Raw genomic sequence first — 25886 nt, 5'->3', positions numbered from 1 at the left:
ATACAACTAGTTATTAAACAAGACATACTAGTTATACAACTAGACATACTAGTTATTAAACAAGACATACTAGTTATACAACTAGACATACTAGTTATTAAACAAGACATACTAGTTATACAACTAGACATACTAGTTATAAAACTAGACATACTAGTTATTAAACAAGACATACTAGTTATACAACTAGACATACTAGTTATTAAACAAGACATACTAGTTATACAACTAGACATACTAGTTATACAACTAGACATACTAGTTATTAAACAAGACATACTAGTTATACAACTAGACATACTAGTTATACAACTAGACATACTCGTTATTAAACTAGACATACTAGTTATACAACTAGACATACTAGTTATTAGACAAGACATACTAGTTATACAACCAGACATACTAGTTATAAAACTAGACATACTAGTTATTAAACAAGACATACTAGTTATAAAACTAGACATACTAGTTATTAAACAAGACTTACTAGTTATACAACTAGACATACTAGTTATACAACTAGACATACTAGTTATTAAACAAGACATACTAGTTATACAACTAAACATACTAGTTATACAACTAGACATACTCGTTATTAAACTAGACATACTAGTTATACAACTAGACATACTAGTTATACAACTAGACATACTAGTTATTAGACAAGACATACTAGTTATACAACTAGACGTACTAGTTATAAAACTAGACATACTAGTTATTAAACTAGACATACTAGTTATACAACTAGACGTACTAGTTATACAACTAGACATACTAGTTATACAACTAGACATACTAGTTATACAACTAGACATTCTAGTTATTAAACTAGACATACTAGTTATTAAACTAGACATACTAGTTATACAACTAGACGTACTAGTTATAAAACTAGACATACTAGTTATTAAACTAGACATACTAGTTATACAACTAGACGTACTAGTTATAAAACTAGACATACTAGTTATTAAACTAGACATACTAGTTATTAAACTAGACATACTAGTTATTAGACAAGACATACTAGTTATACAACTAGACATACTAGTTTTAACAAGTTATCCTGTGTTCTGCATCTTCATGAAATGTATTGAACCAAGTGAGAAGCCGTTTACCAGCTTGTCGACCCCTTTCAGGCCTCCACCCACCTGTGGCTTCCCAGGCCTCCACCCACCTCATGGCCTCCCAGACCTCCACCCACCTCGTCTCCCAGCTGAGCGTTGGCTCGGATGTCGTCCTGCAGGCCTCGCTGAGCCTCCCTCAGGACTCCCAGCTTCTTCCTCAGACTCTCCATCAGCTGCTTCTGCTCCACACGACCAGAGTCAGACCACGCCCCATGACACCACCAGCAATGCACCATTCAACACCTTCAAGGCTGTCATTTATGCTTTTCCACACATCGTATTGACGCAAATAATAATAATAATAATAATAATAATAATAATGATAATAATAATGATAGTAATAATAATAATGGTAATGATAATAATAATGATAATAATAATAATAATAATAATGATAATAATAATAATGATGATGATGATAATAATAATAATAATAATAATGGTAATGATAATAATAATGATAATAATAATAATAATAATAATGATAATAATAATAATGATGATGATAATAATAATAATAATAATGATAACAATAATAATGATGATAATAATAATAATAATAATAATAATAATAATAATAATAATAATAATGATAACAATAATGATGATGATAATAATAATAATAATAATAATAATAATAATAATAATAATAATAATAAAAATGATAATAATAATAATAACCTCTCATACATGTAACTCAATGTGCTTTAGGCGTCAGATAGTGACAATAAAAGCAAAATGCATTTACAAAGTAGAATAATAAAATAATGAAATAAATTCCTCTGCAAATTTTCTTATTTCAATGGAGTCTGGGTTTCACTATCATGATACCCAAAATGAAATAAAATAAAATAAAATAAAATACAAGTCAATTCAATGATGTGTGTTTGTGAGTTCATCCGTTTTGAGTGACACCTCTGTGCGCTCAGTTTATTTATGCATATGTCTGCTTATTGGTCCTTCTTCTATATTTCTTACCTTGTAGGTGAGATCGTCCTCCTGCTCCTCCTGCTCCTTCATGGCCGCAGGGGAGCTGTAGAAGGAGGAGGAGCCGGAGCTGGTGCCCGAGCGTCTGGAGGACCAACAGTGGTTTACACCGGAGAACCAGATCAGTGAAAACCAAAACACCTTTTCCTTGGTCATCATTATATGCTGGTGGCGGACCCCGCCGTACGTGCACAACACAAATAGATAGAATTTTATCTGACAAAATGATCTCAGGGATTACCACTTTAAATCTTCAAAGTGCGTCTACCTGTCGGAGCTGTGGGCGTGGTCCTCCTTGCTCTGCTCGTCTCCTCTCCAGCACTCGGCGCCCGACCCCTCCGCTCCGCTCCGTGGGAGGAGCTCCTCCAGGCCGCCCCCCTCCATGCGCGTCTCCTCCCCCGGAGCCCCGCCCTCCGCTTCCCGGGGGTCCGGCGGCCCGTCGAGGTCCGTCTCCAGCACCGTGACGGGGAGCGCGAAGCAAGGCAGCTCCACCTCCAGCGGAAGCCCCTCCTCTTCCTGGAAATCGTCGATGTCCGTCTCCATGGGGACGTCCGACTCCGCCTCCAGGCTGTGGGCGGGGCTGGGGCTGAGCGCCGGTCCCGGCTCGACTTGCGGAGCCCGTTGAGGTTCCGCGCCGCCGGCGGTGCGCGGAGGGTTCTGGAAGCCTCGTTGGAGAAGCCGCTGCTGCTCGTGGCTCAGGGCGAAGTAGGAATCTCCGTTGGATGGAGGAAGCGCCGTGTCGCTATGAACTCTGGGAGACGGAGTCCTCTCCCACGCCACCGCTGGTCTGGGCGTGGTCAGTCGGCTAAGCCCGGGGCTGGAGAGGAACACACAGTTGCCGGTGACCCCTGGAGATGCAGGTGAAGCCTACAATATTCGTGGGGCTTTCTTTCTAAAACGCCCTAACGTCAAACATTGTTCAAAGATTACATTTAGAAACTGAGGTGTCCTGCCTCAGTGAGTCACTCAGAGAATATCAAAACATGGATTCAATAATTACACAGGATCATTATGTCTCAATAAGGAAATGGTTCAAATTCGGCAGCCATTTTGTCAGCCTGCGGCCAACCTGGCAACGGCATCTCACAATAAGTAGAAATCGTAAGCATTTTTCACACGTGTCTACGACTGTTGGATGGAACCTTCTATCCCAACTCCCAGCATGCCTCAGTGGAGCAGGAGCCAGGCCTGGGTCTCACCTGTTGACGCGGGGGTCCGTGGGTGGAGGTGGGAAGAGCTCCTCCCTCTCCTTCTGTCCCTCTTGAGTGCTCCTCCAGGTCCCATCCCTCTCTCTCTTTGGGGGCGGAGCCACGGGCCTGAACGTCCTCCTGGAGAACATGGGGCTGGGCGGGGCAATGGTGAACGGCCGGTCCCGGACCTGGTCCTGGTCCTGATTGTTCGCGGTGAGATTCCAGGGGTGGTCCTGAACCTGGTCTTGGTTCTGATTGGCTCCAGTGCTGGGGCAGGGGCGTTCATGAACCTGGTTTTGGTTCTGGTTTTGATTGGCCACACCATCAGAATAAGGGTGGTGCTGATCCTGATCCTGGTTTTGATTGGCTATAGTGTTAGTCCAGGGGTGTCTCTGGGCCTGACCCTGGTTTTGCTTGGTTGTCGCGCTAGAATAGGGACAGTGTTGGACCTGGTCCTGGTTTTGATTGGCCACGGTGGGATTCCAGTCCTGGACCCGGTCCTGGTTTTGATTGTGAGTCCAGGGGTGGTCCTGGAGCCGGGGGGGTCCCGGGCCGCGGCTGCAGCGCCGGCAGCCCTCCGCCACCTCCACCCTCTGCGGGGGGAGGCTGTAGGACCTCTGCCTGGACGGCTCGACCGGGGGGGAGGGGGCGGGTGAGGGAGAGATGGAGGGATGAGGGGGATGAGGTGAAGGGGTGAGGAGGGTGTGGTGGGACGCCCGCCGGCGGTGGAACTGCTCCCACTTTGGAGGCGGAGGCCTGGGAGGGGGCGTGGCCTTCTTCCTGGTCACCCTGACGACAGGCCCCACCCCTCCCACTCCCCCACCCTCCTCCACCTCGCTCAGGGTCTGGCTGGTTGCCGCGGAGACGGCGGGCGACCAGCGGCGGGTGTCGTCACAGAGCAGGTCGTTCTCCGACATGGCCCGCCCCCGCAGAGAGAGGGGGGCCGGCGGGGGGCCGCAGCGACCCGGGTACGAGGGGCGGGGCTTCTGATCAGCGCCCTCCGGTGGCCTGGAGTGACACCTCCACCTCGGGTCATCCCTGAGAGAGAGAGAGAGAGAGGGATGGAGCGAGGGGGAGAGGGGGGAGAGAGAGAGAGAAGAAAAAGCAAAAACAAAACTTATTTCTCGCTGTGTTGATACAGATTCCCAAACTGGGGTCAGGATGGATTTTTTAAAATGTTTTTACATTTTTTTATACCCACACACACACACACACACACACACACACACACCTTTACTCGTGAGGGCATTTATGTTTTACCAAATATATACTGTGTGTGTGTGTGTGTGTGTGTGTGTGTGCGTGTGTGTGTGTTTGTGTTTGTGTGTGTGTGTGTGTGTGTGTGTGTGTGTGTGCGTGCGTGCATGCATTGTGTGTGTGTGTGTGTGTGTGCCTTCAGAACCCGCATACAGGAAGTTGCTCACCTCTCGGTCAGACTGAACTTCCTGTTGAGCGGCGCCGTGTCCTGTTGCCGGGCGGAATAAACCTGTGACATATACAAAGAGACGGTGAAGTGGACCAGAAGGAAGGCAGACGTTCACAGAGAGGAGTATTATGGTATGTTGGGCTCGTTGCTGTGTGAGATGGTCTTCAGGCAGTTTAAGAGCTTGAATGCTGCTCCAGGAAGCTCAGACACTCAGCATCCATCGTGGAGTTGAGCAAAGACAAAAAAATAAGGAAACGTGCAAAACAGTGAATTAAATGAAGTATATTTATATTGTTGAAAAACACACATCCCGTGCGACTCCGCTGAGGGCCGCTAGGGGGAGTGCAGAGCCCAGTTTTGGAACCCCTGTGTTCCAAGACTGGGAGAAAGAAAAGAGAGAAACACTGAAGTGTCATTGAGCCCCCAGAACACTGGGCCCCAGAACACTGGGCCCCAGAACACTGGACCCCAGAACACTGGACCCTGAGTACACTGGACCCTGAGTACACTGGACCCTGAGTACATTGGACCCTGAGTACACTGGACACCTGATGGAGAACACAGCAGTTAATCCTGGACTCCAGCTACTGATCGCTACGCCCAGAACCCTGAGAAGCAACTACAGCCCTGAAAGCAGAAGAACTCCAGCAGGAACCAGCAGGAACCAGCAGCAACCAGCAGGAACCAGAAACCACCCTGGTCTGAAGGTGCGGGATCTAGTCTGGGCCTCTGGACCAGATCCTGCTCCTGGTGCCAGTCCATCCAAACCCTAACCCACATATTTGGAAACAGCTGCTCTGCTTCTCAGGGCGACACGCCGTGAATGACAATAACAGTCTGTTTGATTTCCACATTTTTATATTCCATATCCTCCCCACACACACACACACACACACACACACACACACACACACACACACACACACACACACACACACACACACACACACACACACACACACACACACACACACACACACACACACACACACACACCCCTACGTTTCGTGAGATTGCGACGTGAGCCAACTTCAACTTTCACATCCAGCGGTGGCATGTGAGTTACTGTCTGCGGCTCCAACTATTATGGGATGGATGCCTCGGTACTACTGTGTGTGTCGCTGGCGAACCTCATGTGTGTACGGCCGTACGTCCAGGATATCTGTTTCGGTTGGAGACACTGGACGTTCTCAGCAGCAGGTACAGGAACTCAAAGCGGGGGGGGGGGGGGGGGGGGGGTTATCGCTACGGCAAATTTCCCGAGTGATATTTGAAATCCACACGGTTCAGAAGCCTCCATGTGAGTCGGTCCATCACAAACATGGTTTCTGCTCGGTTCAGCTTCTGCCGCAACGTTTGAGGTTCATGAAACACTCAGAGGTTCAGAGGCCGGTCGCAACATTCAAACTGAAATAAGTTGAAATAACAAGCAGCGCTCGAGCCCAGAGAGAGGGAGAGGGAGGGAGAGGGAGAGAGGGAGAGAGGGAGAGAGAGAGAGGGAGAGAGGGAGAGAGGGAGAGAGAGAGGGAGAGAGAGAGGGAGAGAGAGAGAGAGGGAGAGAGGGAGGGAAGGAGGGAGGGAGGGAGAGAGGGGGAGAGAGGGAGGGGGAGAGGGGGAGAGAGGGAGGGAGAGGGAGAGAGAGTCCGTCTGTGGTCAAGAAGTAACCTTACACTGCTATTAGCAACACAAACCTCCACTGTGAAGGCCCAACAAAACCTCCAACGCCAATCTGCTCTGAGGAGGAGGAGGAGAAAGAGGAGGAGGAGGAGGAGAGAGAAGGACGAGGAGGAGGAGAGAGAGAAGGAGGAGGAGAGAGAGAAGGAGGAGGAGGAAGAGGAGGAGGAGGAGAGAGAAGGACGAGGAGGAGGAGAGAGAGAAGGAGGAGGAGGAGGAGAGAGAGAAGGAGGAGGAGGAAGAGGAGGAGGAGGAGAGAGAAGGACGAGGAGGAGGAGAAAGAGAAGGAGGAGGAGGAGGAGAGAGAGAAGGAGGAGGAGGAAGAGGAGAAAGAGAAGGAGGAGGAGAAGGTGGAGAAGGAGGGGAAAGAGAAGGAGGAGGAGGAGGAGAAGGAAGAGAAGAAGAAGAACAAGGAGGAGGAGGAGAAGAATGAGAATGAGGAGGTGAAGAATGCTTCCTGAACAGAGCCTCTCTCCCAGTGGGAGTTCTCACAATGTGACCACAGGACCAGCGAGTTGGAAACCCAGCGCTGGACCGCCCGGCGCTTGGACGGGGAAATCGCCGTGGGTCGGGAGCCCACATCCACACCATGTGGGGATGGAGCCCAGCCTCCGGGGTCTCACACAACACTCCAGCACCGCGCCGCTAATCTGGGCAGAGGGGTCATTTCCTGATCACCTGGAGTGACCGGTTCATTTCACTGCTTTGTTCAAAACAGGAAAACCACATTAAACCTCAATGGACCTCAGCGCCACATTGGTCTCAGGTTTATTGGTGCTCAGTTTGGTTGCATCGGTGAAGTTTCAGAACACCAACACCCTTCGGGTGACCAGATGGGGACAGGAATACCTGCATGGTGGGCGGAGTTTGGGGTCCTCTCGACTGCTTTTCATTCCTAAAGCCCATTGTCTCGTCTTTCCATTGGGTCAAACCCAAGAAGGACCGCCACACGTTTCACTCGGTCCAGGCCAGAACAAGGTATTTCGTAAACTCTCTCTCTCTCTCTCTCTCTCTCTCTCTCTCATGTCCATAAATCTGTCACAGTCGGGGTACAGGGCAGTTCCCAGGACACCCTGTGCCTTGACGGAGGAGAACTCACCGGGGCCAACCCTGACTTCTCGCTGACCCCAGTAAACCCAGCGTGCAAGTTCATTTGCAACGACGGTGCGTAATATTGTGCGGAACACTCGTGTTTGTTTCTGAGCAACAATGTCCACATGTGTGTACTGCAGCAAAAACAAAATGGATGTGCTCCTACCTCCGTTGGCGTGCAGCTTCTCGATGTGTATCCATGGTTCTCCCGGAGCTGGGAGGGGCTGCTGACTGAGTGAAAGGCCGAGCGAGGGACCCGGTTCTGGGCTTGGTAATGGGAGAGAACCGGGGCCTGGAGCTGGGGCTGGGGCTGCTGGGGGTCATGCAAACTGTCTTGGACGTTCTGACTTCCCGTTCTGTAAATGTCCTGGTTATATTCACTGAGCTGAGCCTGCTCCCGCCCCATCTCCATTTCTCTTTTGAGCTCTTTCGTTCTTTCTCTTTCCATCAGTTCCTTCTCTCTTTTGAGCTCAAGTTCTCTTGCTCGTTGCACTTCCATCTCTCTCACCCTCTCCTCCCTTTCTCTGTCCATCTGGATCTCCTGCAGCCTCAGCTCCTGCTCCTCTCTTTCTCTCTCTCTTTTTCTCTCCGTCTCTCTCGCCCTCTCTTGGCGCTCCCATTCCCTCTCTCTCGCCCTTTCCTCCCGCTCCCTCTCTCGTGCTCTCTCTCTTTCCCTCTCCCTTTCTTTCTGCCTATCCCTGCTAGTGCTTATGGACTGCCTCCTGGCCTCCATAGTGTGGGGGAGCAGGGCATTTTCCTGCTGAGCTTCTCCCTGGTAGGAGTATCTCCTCTGGGTTTGGTGTGCTGCCGAGGGATCCTCAGGGTTCAGTCTCTTCTGCCTCTGACCCGTAGAGCCAGGCAGACTCGACATTGACCCGCTCCTACTGGTCTCTTCGAAAAACTTCATTCTATCTGCAAACGGAAGGATGTCAGACTCCTCCCCGCGAAGAGAGAAGGAATGAGTAGAGGCTGTGAAGGCACAAACCCCATGCCGCGACCCCCGGACACCCAGTAAGTTGTCTTCCTGCTGTGCCCCATAATGCCGGTTCTGTTGGATTTCTGGCTGGAGTTTATGTTCGGGGGTCCAGCGCCAGCGCCGGGCTTTTCCTGCAGGCGCCGGTTCCTCCACAACACGGATGCTGACGCCGTAACTCGAAACGTCAGGGTCTAAACTCTGGATGGGAGCAGGTGAGTCATAGTCCTGGTTCTGAGTGGTGACCCCAGGCTGGATTTCATAGTTTAAAGCTTCATTATCAGACTCTACAGAGTTTGTGTGTTGAATTAATCCAGCTTTGGTGCTTTTTTCCTGGCTATAAATGCCTTGTTCATAAAGGTCGGGAGCCTCCTCTTCATGGACGGTTTCCCCACTGCAGAGCAGCCCTCCTGGCGTCCGGCTCTTCTGAAGCTGGCCCTTCTTCCTCTGGATCTCATTCCGGAGGTTGGTGGCGAACCGTTCGCTTCGGCGACGATTCCGTCGCAAATTCCTGGATGAGTTGAGTTGTTTCATGACAGCCTCTCTGTCCACATCTTCTTCTTTTTCCTCCCCACTTCTTCCTCTCTCTCCTCCCCTATGCTCATCTAGTAGGGTATCCACACTGGCAGCAGCACTGAGAGACCCAAAATCTCTTGCCAGTACCTGGTCAGAGTTTAATCCTCGAGATGCTGCAGATCCAATGGGGTCCTCCGGGACGCTCACGGAGCGACCCCAGGAAAGGTGAAGCTGAACTGGTGAGAGGGTTCCACTAACCACTCCTTCACTGCCTTCCAGCCTCTCACCCACATCTCCAATATCCCCCTCACCCTCCAGAAACACTGATCCTGGAGTCGAGCAGCGACTTCCTACCCATTTATGCTGGGTCTGGAGGTGGTTCTGACAAGTCTCTGTAGCAGGCAGCTCTGTGCTCACGTCCTCACTTGTTGGCTGGATGGTTGAGTGAGAGAAATGGCTACTACCAGGGAACAAGGATGGACCTGAGTCAGTGGAGGGCTCCAGTGAGGAATTATCAGCATTGAACTGAAGCAACTGAAGCTGTGCCAACAGCTTCTCAGGGGCGCTGTGGCGATGCAGTCCCGAAGATGAGTTCTTGCCCGTGGGGTGCACGAGCGGAAAGTCCCCCTGGCTCTCAACGGGTAATTCTGAAGGTAAGGAGCCAGGCCCAGAGTAAGTAATGGGAAGAGGAGACACCCTGGCTGTAGTGGGGAGATGTTTGTGGTCTGGGGAGGTCTGTAAAATTAAGTCCTTAGAGCTGTCATTCAAGCTGCTACTACTTCCCAAACATCTTAGTGCTTTATTCTGGCTCTGACTGTAGAAACAGTCTACAGAGTCCTCTTTGAAATTCCCATTGCTGTCTCCTAGCCCTGACTTGGGAGGGTGGCCATTTACAATTCCCGGTTCATGATGGAGGAAAGAGGACTTGCCATTGTCCTCCTTGTGATGAGAGGAGGGGCCGGGAATTCCAACCGGTGCAGAGACACAACGTTTGTCAGGGATTTCTGGGCGACTCTGCGTGGCCCTGAAACTGTCCTTCCTGGTTGGAGGCTGGGGGGGATCCATATTTCTTTCCGATCGTATTTGCTTATCACTTGTGTGATCAAAGTCCCCTCCCCTCCTCTCCTCTTCATAACAACATGAGGCTGGTCTCTCTTTCACCTTGGTGGGCCTTGCTTTGGGCCTGGTCAGGGACCTGGACTTGTATCCCGCCAGTTGGCTCTCATCCGGGGCCTCACCTGACAATCTGCCGAGGGCAGGTGAGTCCCCACCAGGGTGTCCCCTGCAGGCTGACCCAAGGTTCTGGAGGAGGTTATCCATAGAGCAGGCCTCGTCGGGCCTGAGCGGTACAGCGGCGTAGTCTGACGTGTTTGAACTGGCTGAGAAGGAGCTGTAGGCGGAGTCTCGCTTGTTGTTGAAGAGGGTGGTGTCGACGGGTGAATTGTGGGAGTCGGGGTACTGCTGTGGGATCGGCGTGGGGGTGTCCAAGCTCTCCATCGAGCCTAGGGAACTACTGCGATCTGTGGAGGAGTAGGGTCTGGACATCTGGCCCCATTGCATAGACAAGTCACTAGAGAGAGAGAGGAAGAGAGAGAGGGGGGGAGTTACCAGCCATCCAAACCAAACAAAATGCAAAGTGTATGACCATCACAAAAAAAAGAAGTAACGTGCTGCAATAAAAGCAGTGACAGAAAAAGAAGAAGAAGCTGGTTCATTTGAACAAGCAAGTGGATAATGCAGTTCCAAAATGCTCTTATTAGGGTCCGTATAAGAGAGGAGCGTCATGTTCCTTTCGATGTTAAGTTTCAGTTTTTGGGCCATTGCGCCGAAGCCCCGGGCCAACAGGCGGAGGAGATACCAGGGCTGAACGCATTTCCTATGGCAGGAATGCGACTGCCAGAGGCGACAAGTGTGTCAGGCCGGACCCACGACCCGGGACCAGGACCAGGACCAGGACCATCTGGAGGGGTTGGAGCTCAGGCCAATGGGGGGGGGCAGCTCCGACCTCACGCCACATTTTCCTTCCTTCCTCCTTGGTGGAGCTGCTGGGAGCCAGACCTCCACAGTGAGGAACCTCCTGGCGCGGGATGGAAGGGACTTCCTCCTCATCAGCTCCTGCCGCTCGGCAGCCAAATGACTCAAAGAAAACTCCTGATCCCTCATGTCCACGCTGCTCTCTCTAGACACTGCCCTCGCTTCCCCTCCTGTCTCACCCCTCTCGCTCGCTCTCTCTCACTCTGTTGCTGTCTTCACTACTCTACCCTTCCCAGAATGCTGGATAAGTGAGACAGGGATGGTTTGAAGTCTGTGGACCGGTTTTGGGAGAATTTACCGTCTGATTTGCTACTTCCTGACGGTTGCTTGGTTGAAGGCAACCAGGTGTGGTCGTCCTCATCCACCACCACTATCCATGTTTCTTATGGATTTATTTTGTTATTATTTCTTGGCCAGAAGACAACCATATACTGTACTTTCAGGAATTGTCTTGCTCTCTCGTCTTCTTTTCTATAATATCAGTTTCAAAGGTTTTGTGGTTTGAGTCTCACAGATTGTTCCCAGTGAATTTAAACATTTTATTCTTATTTTCTGTGTGAAAAGAGGACAATTGCTTTCTTATATTCTTATACCCTTTCACTGAAGTTGAAATGTCAACGTGGTCAATGTTCAAAATGGACGATCTTCACAAACCGAGACCGGGTGGAGGACGCAGGAAGTGCAGGAAATGAGACGGAACGGAGCAGGAAATGACCGTCACTCCCGCCCAATCAGATGACAATATGGAGCATGTGACTGGACCCAGTGACACACACACACACACACACACACACACGCACGCACACACGCACACTGTACGGTATCACTAGTATTTGCTGCATCAGCGAGTTTTAAACTCTAAACATTGGTGTTAAGTTATGCTTTTCTTCAACACCCAAGGCACACACACACACACACACACACACACACACACACACACACACACACACACACACACACACACACACACACACACACACACACACACACACACACACACACACACACACACACACACACACACTCATGAATGTACAGTCGGTACAAAATGTTCCTGTCTTTCACATAATCTCCGTTTATTGAATGTCTTCCTCTCTTTGTGTGCATGTTCTGGGAGTCTCACACACACACACACACACACACACACACACACACACACACACACACACACACACACACACACACACACACACACACACACACTGTACTGGGTTTGTGCGTGTGTGTCCATTCCCACAGTTAGTCACGCCTGACCTCATCTGTTGGTTTACATTGTGTACACACACACACACACACACACACACACACACACATACATACACACATACACACACACACACACACACACACACACACACACACACACACACACACACACACACACACACACACACACACACACACCCTATCTACCCCTATTGGGACTATTGGGCCTAATAGCTGGACATTCTCCACTGATTCCAGCAGCCGCTCTGACGTGAGGCGGCTGATAAGCCACGTGAGCGACTCTTTGACTATTTTTGACATGAACTTCCTGTTGGAAGGAGCTGCTTCGGGGGTGTCGCAGCAGCTTGGAGTGTTGGTGGGACTGAGATTCTCTGTGGATCTTTGCCTCCTCGCAGCCTCACTCTTTTGGTTCATTGGCTTTAAGGGAAGAAACTCCCTGAGAAGCGTCTTGACACTACAGTTGCAAACGTATTTCCTTGTTGACGTCACGGCTTTGGTTTGGTGGATGAAGGTGTTCATGTCTCGTCAAGTGGATTAAACTCTTATAAACTGTGCAGGAGGGTAGAAGTGAGGGGCCAACCATTGACGGCCCCTGGCCCGAACCTACAGGGTCTCCTACAGGGTCTCCTATTGGCCCCTGGACCATTGGACTCTCCTGATTGTTGAGCCTGACTTATCCGGTAACAGTTTGGATTATTTCTTCCTACAATTGGCCTTTGATTTCACTTTCCTCTGTTGACATCTCCACGTTTCCACTTGGGTCCTTGTGGAAACCTCAATCAAAGGCAACCGCGTCCACAAAGGCCCCCGGGCCACCCGAGATGGAGGGACGGACAAAGAGCAGGTCACCGGGGACGTCCGATCGTCTGATCGGTCGTCGCCGTCGGAAGGTTTGAATAGAGCGGACCAGAATAGTCCGACGGGGACTTCCTGTTTGGGCTGTGTTGACGTTAGATCACCGTGATGTCACCGGCTTCCTGCCGCTCCGGACACGAGTCACAGCGACGGAAAAAATCCCCCGTGAGGCGAGGGACTCGACAGGGGGTGGTCTCAGGGGGGCGGGGCGGGGCGGCGGGCGTGATGCCGGGAACCAGGAGGCTTTTAGGGAAGTCTGATGACGCCGTTAACCCAAATCTGCAAAAGCGTCAGTGTGGAAGCCTGAAGCCGGGGCCAAGGGATTTTAGGTCCCGCCTCAAAGGAACACGGTTTCAGGAATGATTATTACACTATAATTAGACATGGATCTTTATTACCGTCTTCACCAGGCACATTTTAAGAACAATAACTGACAAACACAACGTGTGATACGAGAAATGAGGCTGAATCAACTTGACTGCATCAGGGTCACACCCCCAGGGACATGTCTGCCCCCCTGAGGCGCTGGACGTGTGGCGTCCATTTTCAGGACAACTTTCACTGGAGCCTCCTGCCCCGCCCTGAAGCCCCGCCCCGCCCTGAAGCCCTGCCCCGCCCTGAAGCCCTGAAGCCCCGCCCCGCCCCGAAGCCCTGAAGCCCTGCCCCGCCCTGAACTGACCCCGCTCCGAGCCTCAAAGCTGTGGTTCACGGAATAAAGGTCAATTCCACTGCAAAGCCATGTTTTCAACGCACCCTTCCACTCATATTGGAAAATCTAAAAATTCCACGATTGTACGTTTCCGTCCAAATTGAAGGACAATTTTAACGCAATTTCAGAAATATTGCAACTTCATCATCATCATCAATTAACTGAGTTCCAGAATTTGTACATGTCGATGTTCAATGCCAATAAAAGTTCCCTTCTTCATAAGGTGAATGTGTATTACTACACTGCAATAACAGTGTACTAACACTGTTATAACACTGTTATTGCAGTGCATTTGCCGTGTAATAACCCTGTTATTCACTGTATTTGCACCCTTATTGCAGTGAAATTGCATTGTAATAACAGGGTAATTACAGTGCAATAACAGTATAATAACAGTGCAGTTACACTGTGAAATATATATTTTTTATAAATATATATATATATATATATATATATGGACATATATATAAATATGTATATATTTATAGATATATACATATTTATATACAGTATATCCTCCTCCTAAACAGTATTTGTAGAACCAGTTTGTGAAAGAGAAATGTATGGATAAATAACATCAAAGTGAAAATTTCAAATTAAAATTCCCATTTAAGACGTCTGGTGCTGGGGCGGGAGGCTCTTACCCGGTATCGGAGGAGTGCCAGGCGAGGGTGTAGGGGCCGGGGTGGAGCTGCATGGTAGACAGGGGTGGAGGCGGGGGCAGAGGGGGGGCGTCCTCAGGGGGGAGGCAAGATGGAGGCCGAGGAGGAGGATCTGAAAGCTTCGCCAGGTGCCAGGAGTGAGGACGGATCAATGGAACACTGCGCCTGAGGAGGAGACGAGAGGAGGAGAGTGCAGGTGACTATCTCTGCTACATAGAGTATGCATGCCCCGGAGGTATATCATATCATATACATTACATATCCTATATCATGGACATTTTTTACCTCACTTCTGATGCTGTGCTTTTATTTTGAAAGCGCATTTCCAACTGGTGTGTGAATTAAAGCTCGTTATGAACATTTTGTATAGATATTTCATCCTGTTTCCAGGACAAAGATATATACGGTAACTATATAAATATATATATATATGTATACATATTTACACACACATCTCCTCCTCTGAAACAGTATTTGTTGAATCAGTTTGTGAACAACGACCGGTGATTCCAACGTTCATGGAGGCTGAGAACGCAGAGACACAGGACACACGTTGCAGAAGAAGAGAAGCCTCCAAGCTGCTCCTCCTGCTTGAGGGTCCAGGCCTTCCAGGCCACAGGTCCTGCACCACCTCCACCCAGAGCCTCAACCTGCGGGTGGGTGTGTGTGTGTGGGTGGGTGTTACAGAGACTAGGAAAGAGTGAATGAAGAGATGTTTCCATGTGACTGAATGGAGCCTAAAAATAACCTCCAGTGGTGGAAAGTAACTATGTAAAAGTACTTTGTTACTGTACAGTTTTCACATTTTATGGAGACTTGTCTTTTACTCCAATGCAGTTCAAATATCTGTACTTTTTACTCCATTGCCGTTCAAATATCTGTACTTTTTACTCCATTGCAGTTCAAATATCTACTTTTTACTCCACTGCAGTTCAAATATCTGTACTTTTTACTCCATTACAGTTCAAATATTTGTACTTTTTACTCCATTGCAGTTCAAATATCTGAACTTTTTACTCCATTACAGTTCAAATATCTGTACTTTTTACGCCATTGCCGTTCAAATATCTGTACTTTTTACTCCATTGCAGTTCAAATATCTACCTTTTACTCCATTATAGCTCAAATATCTTTACTTTTTACTCCATTGCAGTTCAAATATCTGTACTTTTTACTCCATTGCCGTTCAAATATCTACTTTTTACTCCATTACAGCTCAAATATCTACTTTTTACTCCATTACAGCTCAAATATCTTTACTTTTTACTCCATTACAGTTCAAATATCTGTACTTTTTACTCCATTGCTGTTCAAATATCTGTACTTTTTACTCCATTACAGTTCAAATATCTGTACTTTTTACTCCATTACAGCTCAAATATCTACTTTTTACTCCATTACAGTTCAAATATCTTTATTTTTTACTCCATTACAGTTCAAACATCTGTACTTTTTACTCCATTGCAGTTCAAATATCTGAACTTTTTACTCCATTACAGTTCAAATATCTGTACTTTTTACGCCATTGCCGTTCAAATATCTGTACTTTTTACTCCATTGCAGTTCAAATATCTACATTTTACTCCATTACAGCTCAAATATCTTTACTTTTTACTCCATTGCAGTTCAAATATCTGTACTTTTTACTCCATTGCCGTTCAAATATCTACTTTTTACTCCATTACAGCTCAAAAATCTACTTTTTACTCCATTACAGCTCAAATATCTTTACTTTTTACTCCATTGCTGTTCAAATATCTGTACTTTTTACTCCATTACAGTTCAAATATCTGTACTTTTTACTCCATTACAGTTGAAATATCTTTCCAAGTAGTCGAGCTAAAAAGCAGGGTCATGAATAATGTGACGACAGGGATTCATTATTTACTTTCTCTGAAGTAATGTGATTACTTCTGTTCTCTGAAGTAATGAATGAAGGACAAGAAGGAAAAGAAAGGAGTGATGAGGTTTGAGGAAAAAAGGAAACAGAAGCATGTGTGTGTTTGATTAGAGCAATACACAGGAAGCGACAGAGACTGGGAGGAGGAGAGGAGGAGAGGAGGAGAGGAGAGGAGGAGAGGAGAGGAGGAGAGGAGGAGAGGAGAGGAGGAGAGGAGAGAGGAGAGAGGAGGAGAGGAGGAGAGGAGGAGAGGAGAGGAGAGAGGAGGAGAGGAGAGGAGGAGAGGAGAGGAGGAGAGAGGAGGAGAGGAGAGGAGAGGAGGAGAGGAGAGGAGGAGGAGAGGAGAGAGGAGGAGAGGAGAGAGGAGGAGAGGAGAGGAGGAGGAGGAGAGGAGGAGGAGGAGGAGGAGAGGAGAGGAGGAGCGAAGAGGAGAGGAGAGAGGAGGAGAGGAGAGGAGGAGAGGAGGAGAGGAGAGGAGGAGAGGAGAGGAGGAGAGGAGAGGAGGAGAGGAGAGAGGAGGAAAGGAGGAGAGGAGAGGAGAGAGGAGGAGAGGAGAGGAGGAGAGGAGAGGAGGAGAGAGGAGGAGAGGAGAGGAGAGTAGGAGAGGAGGAGGAGAGAGGAGAGGAGAGAGGAGGAGAGGAGAGGAGGAGGAGGAGAGGAGGAGGAGGAGAGGAGAGGAGGAGGAGAGGAGAGGAGAGAGGAGGAGAGGAGAACAATAGAAGTGTTCCCAGCATTGCACTGAGAAGAAAGAAAAGGAGCAAATCAGAGGAAGAGAAGACAAAAGAAAAGAAGAAAAGAAGAGGAAAGAGGAGAAAAGAGGAGGAGAAAAGAGGAGGAGAGGGGACAGGGTTGGGCTGAATGGAGCCTCTATGGAGCTGGAATGTCAGAAACTGCAACAGCTGACTGATACTGCAAAGGTCACACACACACACACACACACACACACACACACACACACACACACACACACACACACACACACACACACACACACACACACACACACACACACACACACACACACACACACACACACACACACACTCGTGCGTCCAGCAGCAAACAGTCCAGATAAGCAGAGACTCAAATCAATGGATTCCTGCAAAAACCCGGAAAGGACCTTGAGGACTGGACCTCAAGGACCGGACCTCAAGGACCGGACCTCAAGGACCGGACCTCAGGGACTAAAGACGCTGCATTCCAGGACTCACGGCCTCAATTCAAGAGGAAATTCTAGGACTCGCCATATGGTATATATCATATATATCATATATACCATATATATGATATATACCATATGGTATATATCATATATATCATATATACCATATATATGATATATACCATATGGTATATATCATATATATCATATATACCATTACTCATCCATTTTCCTGCTACCGCTCTGCTGCGGAGCAGATCTTCGATCGCTCCTGAAAAAAATCACACCCGCGTTCTCGTGGCCCCGGTCGCAAACGGCCCGCGGCCCGGCAAGGTCCGCGAGCCGGTGGTTGTGAACCTCTGCACTAGAGGACATTCCGTCAGTGACATCTGTGAAACTACTGGACATTGTGGTCAGAGGTGACCACGCCCTTGTACACAGTGACACAGCGGAGGAGAGGGAGACAAGAGAATATCAGAGAATATTACAGAGTATTAGAGAATATTACAGAATATTAGAGAATAATACAGTATTTCTCTCTAATGTGCGTTCACTGTGCAACAACCTGGAAGAACTTATATTGAACTTGATTGTTATTTTTTTGAAATATTAAAATTCTATTACAATTTGGTTCCTGCGTTGAAGGACCCTCCAGACCCTCCAAACCCTCCAGACCCTCCAGACCCTCCAGACCCCCCAGAACCCCCAGACCCTCCAAACCCTCCAGACCCTCCAGACCCTTCAAACCCTCCAAACCCTCCAGACCCCCCAGACCCTCCAAACCCTCCAAACCCTCCAGACCCTCCAGACCCGACCACAGTTCTCCCAACTCCAAGTTGGTTTGGACCCAACGAGCCGCCGTCCCCCAGCGCTCGCTGCATCTGTTTAGCGCTGGATGTTGACCGCCCCAATCGGGCGACCATGTCGGACGATATCACCCACAAAACAAGGAGGAGAATGGAGAAGCTGCTTGTGATTTACAAGGTTCCAATCAAACGATCCATTTTCAATTGAGAATCACAATCCTGACACCCCGAATACATACAATACACTTAGTATTCAAGATGGTGTCGACGATATATTGGGTATTGAAGACGGTATATACCACCTCGCGTATATAAGATAAAGAATCATCTGTCCAGGCAGTTTGGACCTGGACCTTCCCACGGCCGTCAGCCTCATGACCCTTGACCCTTCAGACAAAAATTTCAACAAAATGACAACGATTCATATGTGACGTCTTCCCTGATTGGCCAGGACCACGGTGCCATGAGAGGGTGGTCTTACGAATCACCATCAGAGAAGTTGTTGTGGTTAATGTGCGAGGTAGGTGGAGGTAGATGGAGGTAGGTAGAGGTTGGTGGAGGTAGGCGGAGGTAGGCAGAGGTTGGTGGAGGTAGGCGGAGGTTGGCGGAGGTAGGTGGAGGTAGGCAGAGGTTGGTAGAGGTTGGTGGAGGTAGGTGGAGGTAGGTGGAGGCTCTCTGACCAGCAGACTGAATGTTTGAAACATTGATTGACTGATTTGAAACATCGTCAAACATGTCAAATGTCAAGAAAACGGAACCTGAGATACTCAATAACAAATGAGCCACCCCTTTGTAGTGGTGGTGTATGTACTGCATATACTGCATGTACTGCATGTACTGCATATACCGTACATCAGGTATACCAGATAAAGAGTCATTCAGCCGGGTCGTTTGGGCCTGGACCGGCACCTGATTGGACGGATCGCTCCACAGAGCGCCGGCTAATTAGTCTTCAGAATAACAAGGATTCGTCCCATGATGTGCTCCCTGAGCAGCCAGGACCACGTTACACCCACATGACTCCTCCCAAGGAAGAAGAAATCCTTTCCCTCTTGGGTCATGGTGCAGTACAGAAGATAAAGAACTTGGCGTGGACCTCCCACGTCCAAAATAAACATCAGGAATCTGAAATGGACGATCTTTCCACAGACTGTTCAAAGCAGACGGACACAGAAAAACCCTCATTTTCCACAAAACAACAATTCATGGCATGATGTGCTCCCTGACCCTCCAGGACCACATTCCCAAATGCCTCCTCCCAAGGAAGAAGAAATCCTTTCCCTTTCAGGTCATGGTGCAGAAGATAAGGACCTTCCAGCCCCAAAATAAACATAAGGAATCAGAAGGGACCCGTCTTGTCCATCGGCGGTGGACACAACTCTGTGATCTACTCCCTGTCTCCCGGCCCCCCTGCCCCCCTGCCTCCTTGCCACCCTGCCCCCCTGTCTCCCTGCCTCCCTGTCTCCCTGCCTCTCTGTCTACCTGTAGACCTTCCTGGTTTTCTCCGGTGTACGACCAGTGTGTGGGAGCTTGGGAGTTCTGCAGAGAAACTCCACATTCTGTCCCGGTTCCCACCTGCGTGTTGGCCACGAGTCAAAGCACCCGAAGCCCAAGCCCAAGTCCAAGTCCAAGACGTTTGGAACTGTAGGAAAGCGGCTTTAGCGTTTGGGAAATGGCGCGTGACCTGGGAAGACCTGGGATTAAGAGAACAGACAAACCTCAAGTCCGGCTGCGTTGGAGTCGCGTCAGGAAGAAGAGCTGAAGGATCCAGGGATTCCCTGAATCCCCAGGGGTCAAGTTGAGGGTTGACGACCCCGACCCTGGGGTCTCCTGGGGTCTCCTGGGGTCCTGGGGTCTCCGGGGGTCCTCAGCTAGTCCTCTCGTCCGTTAGTCCTTTCTACAAAGTCTCCCAGAAGGTACGGACCACCAAGGGTATTTCCCGACTAAAGCTTCCTCTCCTAAAACATCCCAGACGGCACAGGAGCTGAGAAAAGTCTTTCCTCTCTGGAACTAAAAGTTCTCCTGCTCCTTCTGCTCCTTCTGCTCCTCCTTCCTCTCCGTGGACCAGAGACCTGGAGGAACCTTGAGAGCTCTGCTCCACAGGACGCCGGGTCCATCTGGACTGAGGAGGCTGGCGGTCCTCTGACCAAGTTCCTGCATCGGAGGGAGAAACCCAGCCAGTGATCTCCACAGCCCTCCTCCTCCTCCTCCCCCTGCTCCCCCTCTTCCCTCCCTCCCTCCCTCGCTCCACCATCCCTCCCTCGCTCCACCATCCCTCCCTCGCTCCACCAACCCTCCCTCGCTCCACCATCCCTCCCTCGCTCCACCATCCCTCCCTCGCTCCACCATCCCTCCCTCGCTCCACCATCCCTCTTTTCCTCCTCGCGCTGGAAGACAAAACAACTATTTCTCCCACTCCTGCACTCGCTGAAACTCCCTCCCTCTCTCCCTCAGACAGGATGTGTGAGTCAGTCCGACAGGAAGTGTTGTGCAGGGCAGATAAAGCACGACGCTGCTGCTAAAATAATACCCACAATTCCACAGTGTTATTGTTTTACGGGAGGGAGAGTGCACTTCCTCCTCCCAAGAGCGAGTTAAGTGTGTGTGTGTGTGTGTGTGTGTGTGCCTGAAAATAGGCAAAGAAAGCAAGGGGCAGTTTAACAGTGCGGAGGTGAGGGAGCGGGGGAGGGTGGAGGCAGGGTGGAGGGTTAGGGTAGAGGGAGGGTGGGTTTATGTGGACGAGGGGAAAAATAACAGGAATGTGATGAAAGAGCGTGGATACGAAGCCAGGCCGGCGTTTACGACGCGTTTTCATACAGAACGATCCAAAGGAAAACAAGAGGGAACGGCAATGGAGGTGGAGGAAGGGGTGGAGGTGGGAGGGGCAGGTAGAGAATGATGGCCTTGGACCGTTCTCCTCCTCCGCCCTCCTTCCTGCTGTATCGGGGCGGCCATGACACCCTGGAGCTTCAACGTTCAGGTTCTGCTTGTAACTTCTAATGACCTTCAACCACCTGTGACACTGGAGTTGAAGAACTTGGTTTGTTGGAACTACTGGTAGATCTACTGGTAGATCTACTGGTAGATCTACTGGTAGAACTACTGGTAGAACTACTGGTAGATCTACCGGTAGAACTACTGGTAGATCTACTGGTAGCTCTACCGGTAGAACTACTGGTAGATCTACTGGTAGCTCTACTGGTAGATCTACTGGTAGAACTACTGGTAGAACTACTGGTAGTTCTACTGGTAGCTCTACTGGTAGCTCTACTGGTAGAACTACTGGTAGATCTACTGGTAGAACCAGTCCCAAATCCCCCAGGATGATTTTAATGTTGACGACCTGAAAGAAGAGGTGGAGGATGAGGAAGATGAGGAGGAACCAGGAGTCAACCAGAACCTTCCAAACCTCCACCTCCACCTCCACAGCTCTTCTTCTCTACAACTCCATCACTTACAGTTCAATGAGTGAAGATGTGAATCATACTAATGACAAATAACAACTTTGTGAGGTGAACGGTCAACCTCGCAGCCCATAATAGAAAAAGACCAACTCCGTCAGGGGTGGGGAAACCTCCGTCCCGTGGCCCCATGACGACCTCAGATGAGCGTGAATATAATAAAAGTATATTTTTCATGTATCTTCGGGTACTTTTGACGACCAAAATAACAAAGAGTTAAAGTGAAGAACAGCTGGAGTTGGAGTCATTCCTCAGTCATTCTACTTTTCATGAGTGTACTTCCCACTGACGAGTCTCCTAAACGTGTATTTAAAACCAGTGCGTGGGGTAAAAAAGAAGCGGCTGAAAGTCTAGAGGGAGGAAGACTTTCATCACGCTTCATGCTGAAGATATATTTTTCGGGATGAGACCTGATGCTTTCATCCAGCGGAGACATGAGCTGGAGCTGGACCCCTCCAACGCAAAACCACCTCCCAGGTGACAGCGTGACAAGGTCCTGGTTCCTGCTGATCCCCGAGGTTCACAACCACCACATGACGACGCCGACCCCCCCCCCCACCACCACCACCACCACCACCACCGGCTGGGTCGGACAGCGTGCATGCATGTGTGTGTGTGTGTGTGTGTGTGTGTGTGTGTGTGTGTGTGTGTGTGGATTCCTCACATTCCTGCTCTTCCCTTCAGGAGGGTGAGAGGTTAACTATGCAAGAAAGCCTAAACAACCCCCCGTGGCAATCAGGAACCATTTGTTTTCTTTATGAGCTTTCTGAGCGTGCACGTGTGTGTGTGTGTGTGTGTGTGTGCGTGTGTGTGTGTGCGTGTGCGCCTGTCTGAGTGTACACAATGCAAAAATCCCTAATCCAAGGTGATGAGAGGCCACAAGGCGAGCAAACAGGAGTCTGATTGCAGACAGTACACACACACACACAGACACACACACACACACACACACACACACACACACACACACACACACAGACACAGACACAGACACACACACACACACACACACACACACACAGTAATCAGGGCTGACGTCAGGAAGGGTGAAGTCTACTTTAGGATCTACAGTACAATGCACTGTTTGTTACCACTGGAATTCTCAGACTGTGTGCGTGTGTGTGTGTGTGTGTCTGTGTGCGTGTGTGCGTGTGTGTCTGTGTGTGAACACGTGTGTGTGTGCAGGTGTGTGCGTGTATGTGCGTGTGTGTGTGTGTGTGTGCAGGTGTGTGCGTGTGTGTGTGTGCAGGTGTGTGCGTGTGTGTGTGTGCAGGTGTGTGTGTGTGTGTGTGTGTGTGTGTGCAGGTGTGTGTGTGTGTGTGCAGGTGTGTGTGTGTGTGTGTGTGTGTGTGCGCGTGTGTGTGTGTGCAGGTGTGTGCGTGTGTGTGCGTGTGCGTGTGCGTGCGTGTGCGTGGTAAAAAGATAAGAGCTTGTAAGGTTAGTCTCTAACACTGGTCAATTAAATGATGCAAACATGACAGAAACAACAACAACAACAACAACAACAACAACAACAACAACAACACAGATGAAAGCATGAGGGAGCTGGTTCAGGGGGGCGGGGCTACAGGTCATGTGACTTTTAGACGCGCTGTGTCTTTGAATTTCAACGATGAATGATGTGTGTACGTGTTTCCATGAAAAGAAGTGCAGTTATTTAATGGTTTAAATGTGTGTGTGTGAGGATGAGGTCTTGAGGAATGACAGGAATGTGTATTGTTCTCTTTGAGACAAGCGGTAGATCACTGTGTGTGTGTGTGTGTGTGTGAAGCAGAACATTTTTGTTTTCGTTGTTTTGACGTTTTCCCCAAAAAGCGAGGGAACAAAAATGTTTCCACCAGAAAAGGAGGAAAAGAAACAGAAAAGAGAAAGAGGAGAAAAGGGATTGAAAGAATTTCAAACCATTTTCGAAACTTTGGAAAGTTTTGTTTTCTCTTCCTCGGGTTTGGAAAGACACCAACGTTTAAAGAAAAGGAAGATGGAGGGAGAGAAGGAGGGAGAGAAGGAGGGAGAGAAGGAGGGAGAGAAGGAGAGAGGGAGAGGGAAAGAAGGAGAGAAGGAGGGAGAGGGAGAGGGAGAGAAGGAGGGAGAGAAGGAGGGAGAGAAGGAGGAAGAGGGAGAGAAGGAGAGAGAGAAGGAGGGAGAGGGAGAGAAGGAGAGAGAGGGAGAGGGAGAGAAGGAGGGAGAGAAGGAGGGAGAGAAGGAGAGAGAGGGAGAGAAGGAGGGAGAGAAGGAGGGAGAGAAGGAGGGAGAGGGAGAGAAGGAGAGAGAGGGAGAGAAGGAGGGAGAGAAGGAGGGAGAGGGAGAGGGAGAGAAGGAGGGAGAGAAGGAGAGAGAGAAGGAGGGAGAGAAGGAGGGAGAGGGAGAGAAGGAGAGAGAGGGAGAGAAGGAGGGAGAGAAGGAGGGAGAGAAGGAGGGAGAGAGAGCTGCCATCTATCCATCAGATGGGTTGCTGGGTGTTGAAGTGCACACACACACACACACACACACACACACACACACACACACACTAACCCCACTGGACAGGAAGTTGGTTCGGGAAACTTTGGGAGGAACAGGAAATGGTGAAGAGGTTGAGGAATGTCCCAGGCAGCCCACCGAAAGAACACACACACACACACACACACACACACACACACACACGCGTCTGTACAAACAGGAAACAGTAAATTGAAACATTTCCAGGTTCAGATTCACCTGCTGCCAGGACCAGGGCTGCAATGCATGATGGGAAGATTCAAGAACATTTATTCAGTTATTTTATCCATCCACCCATTTATCTATTATCTATTATTATCTATCTATTATCTATCTATTATCTATTATCTATTATCTATTATTATCTATCTATTATCTATTATTATCTATCTATTATCTATTATCTATTATCTATTATTATCTATCTATTATCTATCTATTATCTATTATCTATTATCTATTATTATCTATCTATTATCTATTATCTATTATCTATTATTATCTATCTATTATCTATTATTATCTATCTATTATCTATTATCTAGTATCTATTATTATCTATCTATTATCTATCTATTATCTATTATTATCTATCTATTATCTATTATTATCTATCTATTATCTATTATTATCTATCTATTATCTATTATTATCTATCTATTATCTATTATCTAGTATCTATTATTATCTATCTATTATCTATCTATTATCTATTATCTATTATTATCTATCTATTATCTATCTATTATCTATTATCTATTATTATCTATCTATTATTATCTATCTATTATTATCTATCTATTATCTATCTATTATCTATTATCTATCTATTATCTATTATCTATTATCTATTATTATCTATCTATTATTATCTATTATCTATTATTATCTATCTATTATTATCTATTATCTATTATCTATTATTATCTATCTATTATTATCTATCTATTATTATCTATTATTATCTATCTATTATTATCTATTATCTATCTATTATCTATTATCTATTATTATCTATTATCTATTATTATCTATCTATTATCTATTATCTATTATTATCTATTATTATCTATTATCTATTATCTATTATCTATTATTATCTATCTATTATTATCTATCTATTATTATCTATTATCTATTATCTATTATCTATTATTATCTATCTATTATTATCTATTATTATCTATTATCTATTATCTATTATTATCTATTATCTATTATTATCTATTATCTATTATTATCTATTATCTATTATTATCAATTATTATCTATTATCTATTATTATCTATTATCTATTATTATCTATTATCTATTATTATCTATTATCTATTATCTATTATTATCTATTATCTATTATCTATTATTATCTATTATCTATTATCTATTATTATCTATTATCTATTATCTATTATTATCTATTATCTATTATCTATTATTATCTATCTATTATCTATTATTATCTATTATCTATTATTATCTATTATCTATTATTATCTATTATCTATTATTATCTATTATCTATTATCTATTATTATCTATTATCTATTATCTATTATTATCTATTATCTATTATCTATTATTATCTATTATCTATTATC

General features: G+C 47.5%; 1 protein-coding gene across 2 annotated transcripts in view; it reads right to left on the bottom strand.

Annotated features, from left to right (window-relative positions):
* The window catches only part of shroom4 (shroom family member 4), a 55865-nt gene that overhangs the window by 5149 nt on the left and 24830 nt on the right, over positions 1-25886 (bottom strand). The window contains exons 1-8 of one of the 2 annotated variants that reach the window (XM_080023225.1): positions 20068-20432; positions 14464-14646; positions 7672-10564; positions 4738-4799; positions 3323-4351; positions 2392-2940; positions 2115-2208; positions 1214-1315 (exon numbers count right to left, since the gene is read on the bottom strand). In XM_080023225.1, the coding sequence (XP_079879351.1) occupies positions 1214-1315; positions 2115-2208; positions 2392-2940; positions 3323-4351; positions 4738-4799; positions 7672-10564; positions 14464-14516 (4782 nt within the window). In that variant the 5' untranslated portion in view covers positions 14517-14646; positions 20068-20432. Of the gene's footprint in view, positions 1-1213; positions 1316-2114; positions 2209-2391; positions 2941-3322; positions 4352-4737; positions 4800-7671; positions 10565-14463; positions 14647-20067; positions 20433-25886 lie in introns of those variants that run through there. The other variant, XM_080023224.1, reaches the window with a different exon arrangement.

This window comes from Zeus faber (assembly GCF_960531495.2).
Source record: "Zeus faber genome assembly, chromosome: 22".
Taxonomy (NCBI): domain Eukaryota; kingdom Metazoa; phylum Chordata; class Actinopteri; order Zeiformes; family Zeidae; genus Zeus; species Zeus faber.
The sequence above is the reverse complement of the archived record's forward strand: the minus strand, read 5'-3'. Positions and strand labels throughout refer to the sequence as shown.